At 35.8% G+C, this 18848-nt stretch overlaps 2 protein-coding genes across 2 annotated transcripts; both read right to left on the bottom strand.

Annotated features, from left to right (window-relative positions):
* Positions 1-9467: 9467 nt before the first annotated feature.
* Positions 9468-9965, bottom strand: LOC121872543 (vigilin-like). Its single transcript, XM_042375328.1, has one exon. The coding sequence runs from the start codon at positions 9963-9965 to the stop codon at positions 9468-9470; it is 498 nt and encodes a 165-aa protein (XP_042231262.1).
* A 175-nt stretch (positions 9966-10140) lies between these two features.
* On the bottom strand, positions 10141-18778 carry LOC121872542 (vigilin-like). The gene is made up of 3 exons (XM_042375327.1): positions 18645-18778; positions 12722-13388; positions 10141-10151 (listed from the first exon to the last, which is right to left on the bottom strand). The coding sequence occupies exons 2-3, from the start codon at positions 13257-13259 to the stop codon at positions 10141-10143; spliced, it is 549 nt and encodes a 182-aa protein (XP_042231261.1). The 5' UTR covers positions 13260-13388; positions 18645-18778.
* Positions 18779-18848: the final 70 nt, after the last annotated feature.

Raw genomic sequence — 18848 nt, 5'->3', positions numbered from 1 at the left:
CGTTTCCGCCCTTACAAGTAGTGACCCAGGGTCACTGACAATCTTGGCTATATTAATTACCATTCATTTCAAACTTAAAAATAAATAAGATAAAACAGACCCAATTGGTTATCACCTTGATCCCCCTCAGTGAAATTATAAGACCAGTTAATGTGTATTACTTTGCGATATATATACTGGAAGTACTGAATATATATATATATATATATATATATATATATATATATATATATATATATATATATATATATATATATATATATATATATATATATATATATATATATATATATATATATATATATATATATATATATATATATATATATATATATATATATATATATATATATATATATATATATATATATATATATATATATATATATATATATATATATATATATATGTGTGTGTGTGTGTGTGATTTTAAGAAATTTGTAATCGTTACAGCTGTAATAAATTAAGCTATGCTGCATTATTGGAACGTTGGAGGGATGATGGAATATCTGACAGAATTTCTAGACCATTTACGGCAGTGTAAAAGTGAGGTTATTAACTCTGCCGAACGGACGGTTTTTGTGAATAGTCCGCTGAGATTTAACGTGATGTGAATTACACAAGAACAAAACGCTTTCAATGTATTTACATTATGAAAGAGAATTTAACGCACATGGCTGTACGAAATAGTAAAATGATAATATGAGGATACATATTTTAGAAGAATGATTTACACACACACACACACACACACACACACACACACACACACACACACACACACACACACACACACACACACACACACACACGATTTTCCTATAAATTGGAATATCTATTGAATGTGGTATTTTCGCATTCCTATACAAAGTAACAGAGGGTGAATTTAACATATCTTTGTAATACTGTATGTAGTTGGCAACTGACAAAATTAATAGATTGGCGATGTGTTAAATCAAGAGTGAAGGACAGACGTAGAAAAAAGAAGATCAAGTCTGGAACTCATTACGTGAATATTGGAGAGCGGCAGAACTCGCTCAGACACTGTGAGGGGGTGAATGACCCCCTTTGACGCCATAACATAAAATATATTTGACTCATCGTTAACGCATATTAAAGTGGCTGGAGGCCTTTGGATAGTATATCGGGTGGTGTTTATTTAACTGTTTCTTCTGTTATTTTTATTTTTCGTTTTACTTTCGTATTTCTACCATTATTGTGTCATTTTGTTTACTCGTTTAGATCACATCTGTCACCGGTTGTTGTATCTTAGGGGGTGGAGGGGGGTCTGTCTTGCGCTTCACATTCATCTCTTGTTTCGTCTTAGTGATTCATATATCCCTCTTGTTGTTAATTTTCTAAGTCATATATTCCTTTTTCCCTCTCAATAATATATCGTATTCCTGATTTTTATTTCAGTTCAAATGTATTGATCGCTATTCATCTCATGCTTCATTGTGCTTGATCCGACACTTCTATAATTCATGTTTTTTATGTCACGTCTCCCTTGTGTTTATTACTTTCACCTCCTTATATTTTAGTTGATAATTCCTTGTTGTCAGTACACTACACTCTTGATCTCTGGCCACATCTTCTACAAGTTGGTCATCGTGATTAAAGATTAAATCATCGTACTCAAACGTTAAGTCATCGTACTAAAAAATTAAGTCATCGTACTCAAAGGTTAAGTCATCGTAAAGAAGAAAGTGAGGGATCAGTTCAATAAGGAGAGTAACGCGAGGGAAGTGAAATACGGGTGGTGATGACCGTAGATTTATACACCGCCAAGACCCTTTAACACTGTGTATCACCCATGCTCTCAGAAGCCTTTATCTTTTATATTGTATATTATAAAAAAAAGAATATTAACCTGAACATAAAAATAATCGGCTACTACCATACTCCTGATCAAGTGGAGATTTTTTTTTTTTTGGGGGGGGGTCACTGATCTTCACCTTTCATTTTCATTTCTCTTTCTATATTTTTTCCTTCTCTCTCTCTCTCTCTCTCTCTCTCTCTCTCTCTCTCTCTCTCTCTCTCTCTCTCTCTCTCTCTCTCTCTCTCTCTCTCTCTCTCTCTCTCTCATAATAATAATAATAATAATAATAATAATAATAATAATAATAATAATAATAATAATAAGCCACTTAGCCCCAGAGATAAATCCTGAGTTTCCAGACCCTGCCGTGGAGGCCAGTGGGTGAGGTCCTTTTTTTTTTTTTTTTTTTTTTTTTTAGGGTTGTTGTCGGTGGCAGAAGTCTGGTCTGGCCTTATGTCCTCAGGCCATACATGGGGGGAAGCTGGTCACCAGGCTTAGGAGGTGACTTATGCCCTGGTCCACCTGATTAGGCAGACCAGTGATGATAACTTCATCATTGTTGTTATTTTTATTGGGAAATACGATATTTATTTTCAGTGATTGAATAATGGGTCGAATGTTTTGACCACGATGACCGATGATCTTCCCGTGTAGGGCCTTGGGGATGAAGAGCGTTCGGCTTACTGGTGTGGTGACCCGACGCCGCTCCTTCTCCTCGTCAATCATCGCCTTTATGTGGAGGGCGGCTTCCTTAACGAGAGTTTTGTTTTTGCCTTCCACCAGGATGGGCTCATCCTTTGACCCCTTGTGAGGAACACGCACCTGCACCTTGTATTGGTCGATTATTTTTTTCACGGTGGACCCCCCAGGGCCAACGACAATGCCTAACAGGCAGTTTGGAGCCTGGACAGTCTCCAGTGCCGTCTCTTCGACCCACTGGGCCCTCATGCGGGAGACCGATGGTGGTAGAGGACGACTTTTCTCTTGTTTGGTCTTCAAACTCATAATTTTTTAATACTAGTAACAGCGGAGGACCAGACCACAAGACTCAGAGTTTGAGGTGTAAGAAATAATGTAGTAAGAGGCTGTTATAGTGAAACTCTTATAAGGAACATGTAGCCAGCTAGAGTGAACCTGTCATAGTGAAGATATTATAGTGAACATGCAGTTATAGTGAAAAGTGAGCCTGTTATAGGGAACATGTTGGTATAATGAACCTGTTATAGTGAACATATTATTGTGATCATGAAGCTATAATGAACCTGCTATAGTGAAGATATTATAGTGAACATGCAGTTATAGTGAAAAGTGAGCCTGTTATAGTGAACATGTTGATATAATGACCTGTTATAGTGAACATATTATTGTGATCATGAAGCTATAATGAACCTGTCATAGTGAAGATATTACAGTGAACATGCAGTTATAGTGAAAAGAGAGCCTGTTACAGTGAACATGATGATATAATGAACATGTTATGGTGACCACTATAATGAACCTGTTGATAGAGTTGACCTTTTATAGTGAAGATTTATAGTAAACATGTAGCTGTAGTGAAACTGCTGATATAGTGAAGTTGTTATAGTGAACATGCAGCTTTAGTGAAAAGTGAGCCTGTCATAGTGAACATGTTATAGCGAACATATTACTGTTATCATGAAGCTATAATGAACCTGCTACAGTGAAGATATTATAGTGAACATGCAGATATAGTGAAAAGTGAGCCTGTTATAATGAACATGTTTATATAATGAACCTGTTATAGTGAACATATTATTGTGATCATGAAGCTATAATGAACCTGCTATAGTGAAAATATTATAGTGAACATGCAGTTATAGTAAAATGTGAGCCTATTATATTGAACATGTTGATATAATGAACCTGTTATAGTGAACATATTATTGTGATCATGAAGCTATAATGAACCTGCTATAGTGAAGATATTATAGTGAACATGCAGTTATAGTGAAAAGTGAGCCTGTTATAGTGAACATGTTGATATAATGAACGTGTTATGGTGATCACTATAATGAACCCGTTGATAGAGTTAACCTTTTATAGTAAAGATTTATAGTAAACATGTATCTGTAGTGAAACTGCTGATATAGTGAAGTTTTTATAGTGAACATGCAGTTATTGTGGAAAGTGAGCCTGTTATAGTGAACATGTTGATATAATGAACCTGTTATAGCGAACATATTATTGTGATCATGAAGCTAGAATGAACCTGTCATAGTGAAGATATTATAGTGAACATGCAGTTATAGGGAAAAGTAAGCCTGTTATAGCGAACATGTTGAAAAAATGAACCTGTTATAGCGAACATATTATTGTGATCATGAAGCTATAATGAACCTGTTATAGTGAAGATATTATAGTGAACATGCAGTTATAGTGAAAAGTAAGCCTGTAGCATATTCCCACGTCTCTGTAGAGTCGGTCTGTTCTGTAGTAATTCTTTATTAATTTGTGTATTTAAAGTTTTTAAAATTATTATTGGATGAGCGGCTGTCAGAGGTTGACACTGATGTTGTTTTCGTTTTATGAAATATATTTGGCCAAACATTTCACAAAACAGAAAACAACATCAGTGTCTACTTCTATCAGGTAGGTTAGGTTAGGTATCAATATATTTCATATGATTACATATGTCAACTTGTATGTCTTGAGTCACCTACAAGGGCGTGACTGGTGTGTTTATGTTATCACGAGTATTACCATAACCACCATAACATTAACACAGACCACCAGTACAGTACACACTCCTGGTACACTTGAGTTCCAGCTTTGTGTACACCGATGAACGTTGGAGTTTGTTCTTACATTATGTTATACAGTATCTGAAAGGAAGAACGTCCATCAGACTCGTTTTGGACAGCCATATGTCTCCCAAAGATATCCAACCTTATCATGTTTACATTTTGGTGACTGTAAAAGTTTAATTCCTTGAGAACAAATTACTTAGTTTCTTGAACACCACCATTTTATTAATTGAGTCCAATATCTCAACCCTTTCACTACGATACCCCAAGTATGGTGACACTGGACACTGTACTTTAGGTGTTAGGTCATTGTACTCAAAGGCTAAGTCATCGTAGTCATAGGTTAAGTCAGCGTACTCAAACGTTAAGTCATCGTGTTTTAAGATTAAATCATCGTCCTCAAAAGTTAAGTCATCGTACTCATGTATTAAATTATCGTACTCATATGTTAAGTCATCGTACTCATAGGTTAAGTCATCGTACCCAAAGGTTAAGTCATCGTACTCAAACGTTAAGTCATCGTGATTAAAGATTAAATTATCGTACTCAAAGGTTAAGTCATCGTTCCTTGGCGTATTGGGTTATCGTACTCATAGGTTGCTCATCGTACCCAGCGTATTGTCATCGTACCCAGGTTGTCATCGAGTCACACGTTGTCATCGCACTTTAAAGCGTTAAGTCATCGTTCTCAAAGGTTGTCATCGTACTCAAACGTTACGTCATCGTGATTAAAGATTAAATCATCGTACTCAAACGTTAAGTCATCGTACTAAAAAATTAAGTCATCGTACTCAAAGGTTAAGTCATCGTAAAGAAGAAAGTGAGGGATCAGTTCAATAAGGAGAGTAACGCGAGGGAAGTGAAATACGGGTGGTGATGACCGTAGATTTATACACCGCCAAGACCCTTTAACACTGTGTATCACCCATGCTCTCAGAAGCCTTTATCTTTTATATTGTATATTATAAAAAAAAGAATATTAACCTGAACATAAAAATAATCGGCTACTACCATACTCCTGATCAAGTGGAGATTTTTTTTTTTTTGGGGGGGGGTCACTGATCTTCACCTTTCATTTTCATTTCTCTTTCTATATTTTTTCCTTCTCTCTCTCTATTCTTCTTTTTTTCTGTTTCTATATTTTTTATCCTTTCTTCTCCCTTTTCCCCCTTTTCTCCTTATTTCTCCATATTTTTTTGGCATTTCTTCCTTCTCATAATAATAATATAATAATAATAATAATAATAATAATAATAATAATAATAATAATAATAATAATAATAATAATAATAATATATAAAGACTGTTAGCCCCAGAGATAAATCCCTGAGTTTGTGACCATGCGTAAGGGCCAGTGGTGAGAGTGGTCCTTTTTTTTTTTTTTTTTTTTTTTTTTTTTTTTTTTTTTTTTTTAGGGTTGTTGTCGGTAAGAAGTCTGGTCTAGCCTTTATGTCCTCAGGCCATACATGGGGGAAGCTGGTCAACAGGCTTAAGAGGTGACTTATACCCTGGGTCCACCTGATTAGGCAGACCAGTGATGATAACTTCATCATTGTTGTTATTTTTATTGGGAAATACGATATTTATTTTCAGTGATTGAATAATGGGTCGAATGTTTTGACCACGATGACCGATGATCTTCCCGTGTAGGGCCTTGGGGATGAAGAGCGTTCGGCTTACTGGTGTGGTGACCCGACGCCGCTCCTTCTCCTCGTCAATCATCGCCTTTATGTGGAGGGCGGCTTCCTTAACGAGAGTTTTGTTTTTGCCTTCAACCAGGATGGGCTCATCCTTTGACCCCTTCCGAGGAACACGCACCTGCACCTTGTATTGGTCGATTATTTTTTTCACGGTGGACCCCCCAGGGCCAACGACAATGCCTAACAGGCAGTTTGGAGCCTGGACAGTCTCCAGTGCCGTCTCTTCGACCCACTGGGCCCTCATGCGGGAGAGCGATGGTGGTAGAGGACGACTTTTCTCTTGTTTGGTCTTCAAACTCATAATTTTTTAATACTAGTAACAGCGGAGGACCAGACCACAAGACTCAGAGTTTGAGGTGTAAGAAATAATGTAGTAAGAGGTTGTTATAGTGAAACTCTTATAAGGAACATGTAGCCAGCTAGAGTGAACCTGTCATAGTGAAGATATTATAGTGAACATGCAGTTATAGTGAAAAGTGAGCCTGTTATAGTGAACATGTTGATATAATGAACATGTTATAGTGAACATATTATTGTGATCATGAAGCTATAATGAACCTGTCATAGTGAAGATATTACAGTGAACATGCAGTTATAGTGAAAAGAGAGCCTGTTACAGTGAACATGATGATATAATGAACATGTTATGGTGACCACTATAATGAACCTGTTGATAGAGTTGACCTTTTATAGTGAAGATTTATAGTAAACATGTAGCTGTAGTGAAACTGCTGATATAGTGAAGTTGTTATAGTGAACATGCAGTTTTAGTGAAAAGTGAGCCTGTCATAGTGAACATGTTATAATGAACATGTTATAGCGAACATATTTCTGTTATCATGAAGCTATAATGAACCTGCTATAGTGAAGATATTATAGTGAACATGCAGTTATAGTGAAAAGTGAGCCTGTTATAATGAACATGTTTATATAATGAACCTGTTATAGTGAACATATTATTGTGATCATGAAGCTATAATGAACCTGCTATAGTGAAAATATTATAGTGAACATGCAGTTATAGTAAAATGTGAGCCTATTATATTGAACATGTTGATATAATGAACCTGTTATAGTGAACATATTATTGTGATCATGAAGCTATAATGAACCTGCTATAGTGAAGATATTATAGTGAACATGCAGTTATAGTGAAAAGTGAGCCTGTTATAGTGAACATGTTGATATAATGAACGTGTTATGGTGATCACTATAATGAACCCGTTGATAGAGTTAACCTTTTATAGTAAAGATTTATAGTAAACATGTATCTGTAGTGAAACTGCTGATATAGTGAAGTTTTTATAGTGAACATGCAGTTATTGTGGAAAGTGAGCCTGTTATAGTGAACATGTTGATATAATGAACCTGTTATAGCGAACATATTATTGTGATCATGAAGCTAGAATGAACCTGTCATAGTGAAGATATTATAGTGAACATGCAGTTATAGGGAAAAGTAAGCCTGTTATAGCGAACATGTTGAAAAAATGAACCTGTTATAGCGAACATATTATTGTGATCATGAAGCTATAATGAACCTGTTATAGTGAAGATATTATAGTGAACATGCAGTTATAGTGAAAAGTAAGCCTGTAGCATATTCCCACGTCTCTGTAGAGTCGGTCTGTTCTGTAGTAATTCTTTATTAATTTGTGTATTTAAAGTTTTTAAAATTATTATTGGATGAGCGGCTGTCAGAGGTTGACACTGGTGTTGTTTTCGTTTTATGAAATATATTTGGCCAAACATTTCACAAAACAGAAAACAACATTAGTGTCTACTTCTATCAGGTAGGTTAGGTTAGGTATCAATATATTTTATATGATTACATATGTGAACTTGTATGTCTTGAGTCACCTACAAGGGCGTGACTGGTGTGTTTATGTTATCACGAGTATTACCATAACCACCATAACATTAACACAGACCACCAGTACAGTACACACTCCTGGTACACTTGAGTTCCAGCTTTGTGTACACCGATGAACGTTGGAGTTTGTTCTTACATTATGTTATACAGTATCTGAAAGGAAGAACGTCCATCAGACTCGTTTTGGACAGCCATATGTCTCCCAAAGATATCCAACCTTATCATGTTTACATTTTGGTGACTGTAAAAGTTTAATTCCTTGAGAACAAATTACTTAGTTTCTTGAACACCACCATTTTATTAATTGAGTCCAATATCTCAACCCTTTCACTACGATACCCCAAGTATGGTGACACTGGACACTGTACTTTAGGTGTTAGGTCATTGTACTCAAAGGCTAAGTCATCGTAGTCATAGGTTAAGTCAGCGTACTCAAACGTTAAGTCATCGTGTTTTAAGATTAAATCATCGTCCTCAAAAGTTAAGTCATCGTACTCATGTATTAAATTATCGTACTCATAGGTTGTCATCACCGTACCTATAGGTTGCTCATCGTACCCAAAGGTTAAGCCATCGTACTCAAAGGCCGTCATCGTATTCAGCGGTTGTCATCGTACTCAAAGGTTGGGTTGTCATCGTAAAGAAGTAAAGGTGAGGGATCAGTTCAATAAGGAGAGTAACGCGAGGTAAGTGAAATACGGGTGGTATAATCGTAGACGAGATACACCGCCAAGACTCCTTTAACACTGTGTATCACCCATGCTGCCGAAGCCTTTACCTTGAGTACAGAATAAAAAGAATATTAACCCAACACAAAATAATCGGCTACTACCATACCCTGATCATGGGAGAAAAGGTTTTGGGGGGTCACTGATCTGTCTTTCATTTCTTTTCTATATTTTTTCCCTTATCTCTCTCTATTCTTCTTTTTTCTGTTTTCTATATTTTTTATCCTTTCTTTCTCCTTTTCCCTTTTCTCCCTTATTTCTCCACATTTTTTGGCATCTCTCTCATAATAATAATATAATAATAATAATAATAATAATAATAATAATAATAATAATAATAATAATAATAATAATAATAATAACAATAATAATAATAATAATTATAATAATAATAATAATAATAATAATAATAATAATAGTAATAATAATAATAATAAGCCACTGTTAGCCCCAGAGATAAATCCCTGAGTTTCCAGACCCTGCCGCGTGGAGGCCAGTGGTGAGAGGGTCCTTTTTTTTTTTTTTTTTTTTTTTTTTTTTTTTTTTTTTTAGGCTGTTGTCGGTATAAAGACTGGTCTGGCCTTATGTCCTCAGGCCATACATGGGGAAGCTGGTCACCAGGCTTAAGAGGTGACCTATGCCCTGGTCCAATTTCATATTAGGCAGACCAGTGATGATAACTTCATCATTGTTGTTATTTTTATTGGGAAATACGATATTTATTTTCAGTGATTGAATAATGGGTCGAATGTTTTGACCACGATGACCGATGATCTTCCCGTGTAGGGCCTTGGGGATGAAGAGCGTTCGGCTTACTGGTGTGGTGACCCGACGCCGCTCCTTCTCCTCGTCAATCATCGCCTTTATGTGGAGGGCGGCTTCCTTAACGAGAGTTTTGTTTTTGCCTTCAACCAGGATGGGCTCATCCTTTGACCCCTTCCGAGGAACACGCACCTGCACCTTGTATTGGTCGATTATTTTTTTCACGGTGGACCCCCCAGGGCCAACGACAATGCCTAACAGGCAGTTTGGAGCCTGGACAGTCTCCAGTGCCGTCTCTTCGACCCACTGGGCCCTCATGCGGGAGAGCGATGGTGGTAGAGGACGACTTTTCTCTTGTTTGGTCTTCAAACTCATAATTTTTTAATACTAGTAACAGCGGAGGACCAGACCACAAGACTCAGAGTTTGAGGTGTAAGAAATAATGTAGTAAGAGGTTGTTATAGTGAAACTCTTATAAGGAACATGTAGCCAGCTAGAGTGAACCTGTCATAGTGAAGATATTATAGTGAACATGCAGTTATAGTGAAAAGTGAGCCTGTTATAGTGAACATGTTGATATAATGAACATGTTATAGTGAACATATTATTGTGATCATGAAGCTATAATGAACCTGTCATAGTGAAGATATTACAGTGAACATGCAGTTATAGTGAAAAGAGAGCCTGTTACAGTGAACATGATGATATAATGAACATGTTATGGTGACCACTATAATGAACCTGTTGATAGAGTTGACCTTTTATAGTGAAGATTTATAGTAAACATGTAGCTGTAGTGAAACTGCTGATATAGTGAAGTTGTTATAGTGAACATGCAGTTTTAGTGAAAAGTGAGCCTGTCATAGTGAACATGTTATAATGAACATGTTATAGCGAACATATTTCTGTTATCATGAAGCTATAATGAACCTGCTATAGTGAAGATATTATAGTGAACATGCAGTTATAGTGAAAAGTGAGCCTGTTATAATGAACATGTTTATATAATGAACCTGTTATAGTGAACATATTATTGTGATCATGAAGCTATAATGAACCTGCTATAGTGAAAATATTATAGTGAACATGCAGTTTAGTAAAATGTGAGCTTATTATAGTGAACATGTTGATATAATGAACCTGTTATAGTGAACATATTATTGTGATCATGAAGCTATAATGAACCTGCTATAGTGAAGATATTATAGTGAACATGCAGTTATAGTGAAAAGTGAGCCTGTTATAGTGAACATGTTGATATAATGAACGTGTTATGGTGATCACTATAATGAACCCGTTGATAGAGTTCACCTTTTATAGTAAAGATTTATAGTAAACATGTATCTGTAGTGAAACTGCTGATATAGTGAAGTTGTTATAGTGAACATGCAGTTATTGTGAAAAGTGAGCCTGTTATAGTGAACATGTTGATATAATGAACCTGTTATAGCGAACATATTATTGTGATCATGAAGCTAGAATGAACCTGTCATAGTGAAGATATTATAGTGAACATGCAGTTATAGGGAAAAGTGGAGCTTGTAGCATATTCCCACGTCTATGTAGAGTCGGTCTGTTCTGTAGGTAATTCTTATTAATTTGTGTATTTAAAGTTTTTAAAATTATTATTGGTTGAGCGGTTGTCAGGTTGACACTCGATGTTGTTTTCGTTTTATGAAATATATTTGGAAGCCAAACATTTCACAAAACAGAAAACAACATCAGTGTCTACTTCTATCAGGTAGGTTAGGTTAGGTATCAATATATTTTATATGATTACAAGTGTGAACTTGTATGTCTTGTGGAGTCACCTACAAGGGCGTGACTGGTGTGGTTTATAAGTATCACGAGTATTACCATAACCATAAATATTAACACAGACCATCAGTACAGCATACACCTTTGGCAAGAATTTGAGTTCCAGCTTGTGTACACCGATGAACGTTGGAGTTTGTTCTTACATTATGTTATACAGTATCTGAAAGGAAGAACGTCCATCAGACTCGTTTTGGACAGCCATATGTCTCCCAAAGATATCCAACCTTATCATGTTTACATTTTGGTGACTGTAAAAGTTTAATTCCTTGAGAACAAATTACTTAGTTTCTTGAATACCACCATTTTATTAATTGAGTCCAATATCTCAACCCTTTCACTACGATACCCCAAGTATGGTGACACTGGACACTGTACTTTAGGTGTTAGGTCATTGTACTCAAAGGCTAAGTCATCGTAGTCATAGGTTAAGTCAGCGTACTCAAACGTTAAGTCATCGTGTTTTAAGATTAAATCATCGTCCTCAAAAGTTAAGTCATCGTACTCATGTATTAAATTATCGTACTCATAGGTTAAGTCATCGTACTCATAGGTTAAGTCATCGTACCCAAAGGTTAAGTCATCGTACTCAAACGTTAAGTCATCGTGATTAAAGATTAAATTATCGTACTCAAAGGTTAAGTCATCGTAAAGAAGAAAGTGAGGGATCATTTCAATAAGGAGAGTAACGCGAGGGAAGTGAAATACGGGTGGTGATGACCGTAGATTTATACACCGCCAAGACCCTTTAACACTGTGTATCACCCATGCTCTCAGAATCCTTTATCTTTTATATTGTATATTATAAAAAAAGAATATTAACCTGAACATAAAAATAATCGGCTACTACCATACTCCTGATCAAGTGGAGATTTTTTTTTTTTTGGGGGGGGGTCACTGATCTTCACCTTTCATTTTCATTTCTCTTTCTATATTTTTTCCTTCTCTCTCTCTCTCTCTCTCTCTCTCTCTCCTCTCTCTCTCTCTCTCTCCTCTCTCTCTCTCTCTCTCTCTCTCTCTCATAATAATAATAATAATAATAGTAATAATAATAATAATAATAATAATAATAATAATAACCATAATAATAATAATAATAATAATAATGATAAACCACTGTTAGCCCCAGAGATAAATCCCCGAGTTTCCAGACCCTGCCGCGTGGAGGCCAGTGGTGAGAGGGTCCAGTTTTTTATTTTTTTTAGGGTTGTTGTCGGTGGCAGAAGTCTGGGTCTGGCCTTGTGATACTCGGGCCATACATGGGGGAAGCTGGTCCTGCCAGGCTTGGGAGGGGTGACTTATGCCCTGGTCCACCTGATTAGGCAGACCAGTGATGATAACTTCATCATTGTTGTTATTTTTATTGGGAAATACGATATTTATTTTCAGTGATTGAATAATGGGTCGAATGTTTTGACCACGATGACCGATGATCTTCCCGTGTAGGGCCTTGGGGATGAAGAGCGTTCGGCTTACTGGTGTGGTGACCCGACGCCGCTCCTTCTCCTCGTCAATCATCGCCTTTATGTGGAGGGCGGCTTCCTTAACGAGAGTTTTGTTTTTGCCTTCAACCAGGATGGGCTCATCCTTTGACCCCTTCCGAGGAACACGCACCTGCACCTTGTATTGGTCGATTATTTTTTTCACGGTGGACCCCCCAGGGCCAACGACAATGCCTAACAGGCAGTTTGGAGCCTGGACAGTCTCCAGTGCCGTCTCTTCGACCCACTGGGCCCTCATGCGGGAGAGCGATGGTGGTAGAGGACGACTTTTCTCTTGTTTGGTCTTCAAACTCATAATTTTTTAATACTAGTAACAGCGGAGGACCAGACCACAAGACTCAGAGTTTGAGGTGTAAGAAATAATGTAGTAAGAGGTTGTTATAGTGAAACTCTTATAAGGAACATGTAGCCAGCTAGAGTGAACCTGTCATAGTGAAGATATTATAGTGAACATGCAGTTATAGTGAAAAGTGAGCCTGTTATAGTGAACATGTTGATATAATGAACATGTTATAGTGAACATATTATTGTGATCATGAAGCTATAATGAACCTGTCATAGTGAAGATATTACAGTGAACATGCAGTTATAGTGAAAAGAGAGCCTGTTACAGTGAACATGATGATATAATGAACATGTTATGGTGACCACTATAATGAACCTGTTGATAGAGTTGACCTTTTATAGTGAAGATTTATAGTAAACATGTAGCTGTAGTGAAACTGCTGATATAGTGAAGTTGTTATAGTGAACATGCAGTTTTAGTGAAAAGTGAGCCTGTCATAGTGAACATGTTATAATGAACATGTTATAGCGAACATATTTCTGTTATCATGAAGCTATAATGAACCTGCTATAGTGAAGATATTATAGTGAACATGCAGTTATAGTGAAAAGTGAGCCTGTTATAATGAACATGTTTATATAATGAACCTGTTATAGTGAACATATTATTGTGATCATGAAGCTATAATGAACCTGCTATAGTGAAAATATTATAGTGAACATGCAGTTATAGTAAAATGTGAGCCTATTATATTGAACATGTTGATATAATGAACCTGTTATAGTGAACATATTATTGTGATCATGAAGCTATAATGAACCTGCTATAGTGAAGATATTATAGTGAACATGCAGTTATAGTGAAAAGTGAGCCTGTTATAGTGAACATGTTGATATAATGAACGTGTTATGGTGATCACTATAATGAACCCGTTGATAGAGTTAACTTTTATAATAAAGATTTATAGTAAACATGTATCTGTAGTGAGAGCTGCTGATATAATGAAGTTGTATAGTGAACATGCAGTTATAGTGAAAGTAGGCCTGTTATAGTGAACATGTTGATATAATGACCTGTTATAGTGAACATATTGTGATCATGAAGCTATAATGAACCTGCTATAGTGAAGATATTATGTAGTGAACATGCAGTTATAGTGGAAAGAAATTGAGCCTGTTATATAGGAACATGTTGATTGTAATGAACCTGTTATAGTGAACATATTATTGTGATTGTAGGCTATATTGAACCTGCTAAGTGAAGATATTATAGTGAACATGCAGTTATAATTGGAAGGAGTGAGCCTGTTATAGTGAACATGTTGGTATAATGAACCTGTTATAGTGACATGTTATTGTGATTCCATAGTATAATGAACCTGTCATGATGAAGATATTATAGTGAACATGCAGTTATAGTGAAAAGTGAGCCTGTTATAGGGAACATGTTGGTATAATGAACCTGTTATAGTGAACATATTATTGTGATCATGAAGCTATAATGAACCTGCTATAGTGAAGATATTATAGTGAACATGCAGTTATAGTGAAAAGTGAGCCTGTTATAGTGAACATGTTGATATAATGACCTGTTATAGTGAACATATTATTGTGATCATGAAGCTATAATGAACCTGTCATAGTGAAGATATTACAGTGAACATGATGATATAATGAACATGTTATGGTGACCACTATAATGAACCTGTTGATAGAGTTGACCTTTTATAGTGAAGATTTATAGTAAACATGTAGCTGTAGTGAAACTGCTGATATAGTGAAGTTGTTATAGTGAACATGCAGCTTTAGTGAAAAGTGAGCCTGTCATAGTGAACATGTTATAATGAACATGTTATAGCGAACATATTACTGTTATCATGAAGCTATAATGAACCTGATACAGTGAAGATATTATAGTGAACATGCAGATATAGTGAAAAGTGAGCCTGTTATAATGAACATGTTTATATAATGAACCTGTTATAGTGAACATATTATTGTGATCATGAAGCTATAATGAACCTGCTATAGTGAAAATATTATAGTGAACATGCAGTTTAGTAAAATGTGAGCTTATTATAGTGAACATGTTGATATAATGAACCTGTTATAGTGAACATATTATTGTGATCATGAAGCTATAATGAACCTGCTATAGTGAAGATATTATAGTGAACATGCAGTTATAGTGAAAAGTGAGCCTGTTATAGTGAACATGTTGATATAATGAACGTGTTATGGTGATCACTATAATGAACCCGTTGATAGAGTTCACCTTTTATAGTAAAGATTTATAGTAAACATGTATCTGTAGTGAAACTGCTGATATAGTGAAGTTGTTATAGTGAACATGCAGTTATTGTGAAAAGTGAGCCTGTTATAGTGAACATGTTGATATAATGAACCTGTTATAGCGAACATATTATTGTGATCATGAAGCTAGAATGAACCTGTCATAGTGAAGATATTATAGTGAACATGCAGTTATAGGGAAAAGTAAGCCTGTTATAGCGAACATGTTGAAAAAATGAACCTGTTATAGCGAACATATTATTGTGATCATGAAGCTATAATGAACCTGTTATAGTGAAGATATTATAGTGAACATGCAGTTATAGTGAAAAGTAAGCCTGTAGCATATTCCCACGTCTCTGTAGAGTCGGTCTGTTCTGTAGTAATTCTTTATTAATTTGTGTATTTAAAGTTTTTAAAATTATTATTGGATGAGCGGCTGTCAGAGGTTGACACTGATGTTGTTTTCGTTTTATGAAATATATTTGGCCAAACATTTCACAAAACAGAAAACAACATCAGTGTCTACTTCTATCAGGTAGGTTAGGTTAGGTATCAATATATTTTATATGATTACATATGTGAACTTGTATGTCTTGAGTCACCTACAAGGGCGTGACTGGTGTGTTTATGTTATCACGAGTATTACCATAACCACCATAACATTAACACAGACCACCAGTACAGTACACACTCCTGGTACACTTGAGTTCCAGCTTTGTGTACACCGATGAACGTTGGAGTTTGTTCTTACATTATGTTATACAGTATCTGAAAGGAAGAACGTCCATCAGACTCGTTTTGGACAGCCATATGTCTCCCAAAGATATCCAACCTTATCATGTTTACATTTTGGTGACTGTAAAAGTTTAATTCCTTGAGAACAAATTACTTAGTTTCTTGAATACCACCATTTTATTAATTGAGTCCAATATCTCAACCCTTTCACTACGATACCCCAAGTATGGTGACACTGGACACTGTACTTTAGGTGTTAGGTCATTGTACTCAAAGGCTAAGTCATCGTAGTCATAGGTTAAGTCAGCGTACTCAAACGTTAAGTCATCGTGTTTTAAGATTAAATCATCGTCCTCAAAAGTTAAGTCATCGTACTCATGTATTAAATTATCGTACTCATAGGTTAAGTCATCGTACTCATAGGTTAAGTCATCGTACCCAAAGGTTAAGTCATCGTACTCAAACGTTAAGTCATCGTGATTAAAGATTAAATTATCGTACTCAAAGGTTAAGTCATCGTAAAGAAGAAAGTGAGGGATCATTTCAATAAGGAGAGTAACGCGAGGGAAGTGAAATACGGGTGGTGATGACCGTAGATTTATACACCGCCAAGACCCTTTAACACTGTGTATCACCCATGCTCTCAGAATCCTTTATCTTTTATATTGTATATTATAAAAAAAGAATATTAACCTGAACATAAAAATAATCGGCTACTACCATACTCCTGATCAAGTGGAGATTTTTTTTTTTTTGGGGGGGGGTCACTGATCTTCACCTTTCATTTTCATTTCTCTTTCTATATTTTTTCCTTCTCTCTCTCTATTCTTCTTTTTTTCTGTTTCTATATTTTTTATCCTTTCTTCTCATGCTACCTTTTCTCCTTAAAACACTGCATATTTTTTGCATTTTCTTCGGCCTATATATATATATATATATATATATATATATATATATATATATATATATATATATATATATATATATATATATATATATATATATAATAATAATATAATAATATTTATAATAATAATAATAATAATATAATAATATATGTATAATAATAATAAACCACTGTTAGCCCAGAGATAAATCCTGAGTTTCCAGACCTGCCGCATTAGGCCAGTGGTGAGGGTGCTTTGGGGTTTATTTGTGGATGGAAGAAGTCTGGTCTGGCCTTATATTCATAAGGCCATACATGGAGAGGAAGCTGGTCACCAGAGTTTAGAGGTGACTTATGCCTAGTCCACCTGATTAGGCAGACCAGTGATGATAACTTCATCATAGTTGTTATTTTTATTGGGAAATACGATATTTATTTTCAGTGGTGGAATAATGGTCGAATGTTTTGACCACGATGACCGATGATCTTCCGTGTAGGGCCTTGGGGATGAAGAGCGTTCAGCTTACTGGTGTGGTGACCCGGCTTCGCTCCTTCTCCTCGTCAATCATCGCTTAGCTTTATGTGGGCATTTCCTTAACGAGTTTTGTTTTTGCCTTCAACCAGGATGATCATCTTCGGCCTGTGAGAACACGCACCTGCACCTTGTATTGGTCGATTATTTTTCACGGTGGACCCCAGGACCAACGACAATGCCCTAACTGTGACGGTTGGAGCCTGGACAGTCTCAGTTGCCGTCTCTTCGACCACTGGGCCCTCATGCGGGAGAGCATGGTGGTAAGGGACGACTTTTCGCTTGTTTTGGTCTTGAAACTCATAATTTTTGAATACTAATAACAGCGGAGGACCAGACCACAAGACTCAGAGTTTGAGGTGTAAGAAATAATGTAGTAAGAGGCTGTTGTAGTGAAACTCTTATAAGGAACATGTATGCCAGCTAGAGTGAACCTGTCATAGTGAAGAAGATATTATAGTGAACATGCAGTTATAGTGAAAAGTGAGCCTGTTATAGTGAACATGTTGATATAATGACCTGTTATAGTGAACATATTATTGTGATCATGAAGCTATAATGAACCTGCTATAGTGAAGATATTATAGTGAACATGCAGTTATAGTGAAAAGTGAGCCTGTTATAGTGAACATGTTGATATAATGACCTGTTATAGTGAACATATTATTGTGATCATGAAGCTATAATGAACCTGCTATAGTGAAGATATTATAGTGAACATGCAGTTATAGTGGAAAGTGAGCCTGTTATAGGGAACATGTTGGTATAATGAACCTGTTATAGTGAACATATTATTGTGATTATGAAGCTATAATGAACCTGCTAAAGTGAAGATATTATAGTGAACATGCAGTTATAGTGGAAAATGAGCCTGTTATAGTGAACATGTTGGTATAATGAACCTGTTATAGTGAACATATTATTGTGATTATGAAGCTATAATGAACCTGTCATAGTGAAGATATTATAGTGAACATGCAGTTATAGTGAAAAGTGAGCCTGTTATAGTGAACATGTTGATATAATGAACATGTTATAGTGAACACTATAATGAACCTGTTGATAGAATTAACCTTTTATAGTGAAGATTTATAGTAAACATGTAGCTGTAGTGAAACTGTTGATATAGTGAAGTTGTTATAGTGAACATG

The sequence above is a fragment of the Homarus americanus genome, unplaced genomic scaffold (genome assembly GCF_018991925.1).
Source record: "Homarus americanus isolate GMGI-L3 unplaced genomic scaffold, GMGI_Hamer_2.0 scaffold39155, whole genome shotgun sequence".
Classification (NCBI taxonomy): domain Eukaryota; kingdom Metazoa; phylum Arthropoda; class Malacostraca; order Decapoda; family Nephropidae; genus Homarus; species Homarus americanus.
This window is presented reverse-complemented; position numbering and strand designations above follow the sequence as displayed.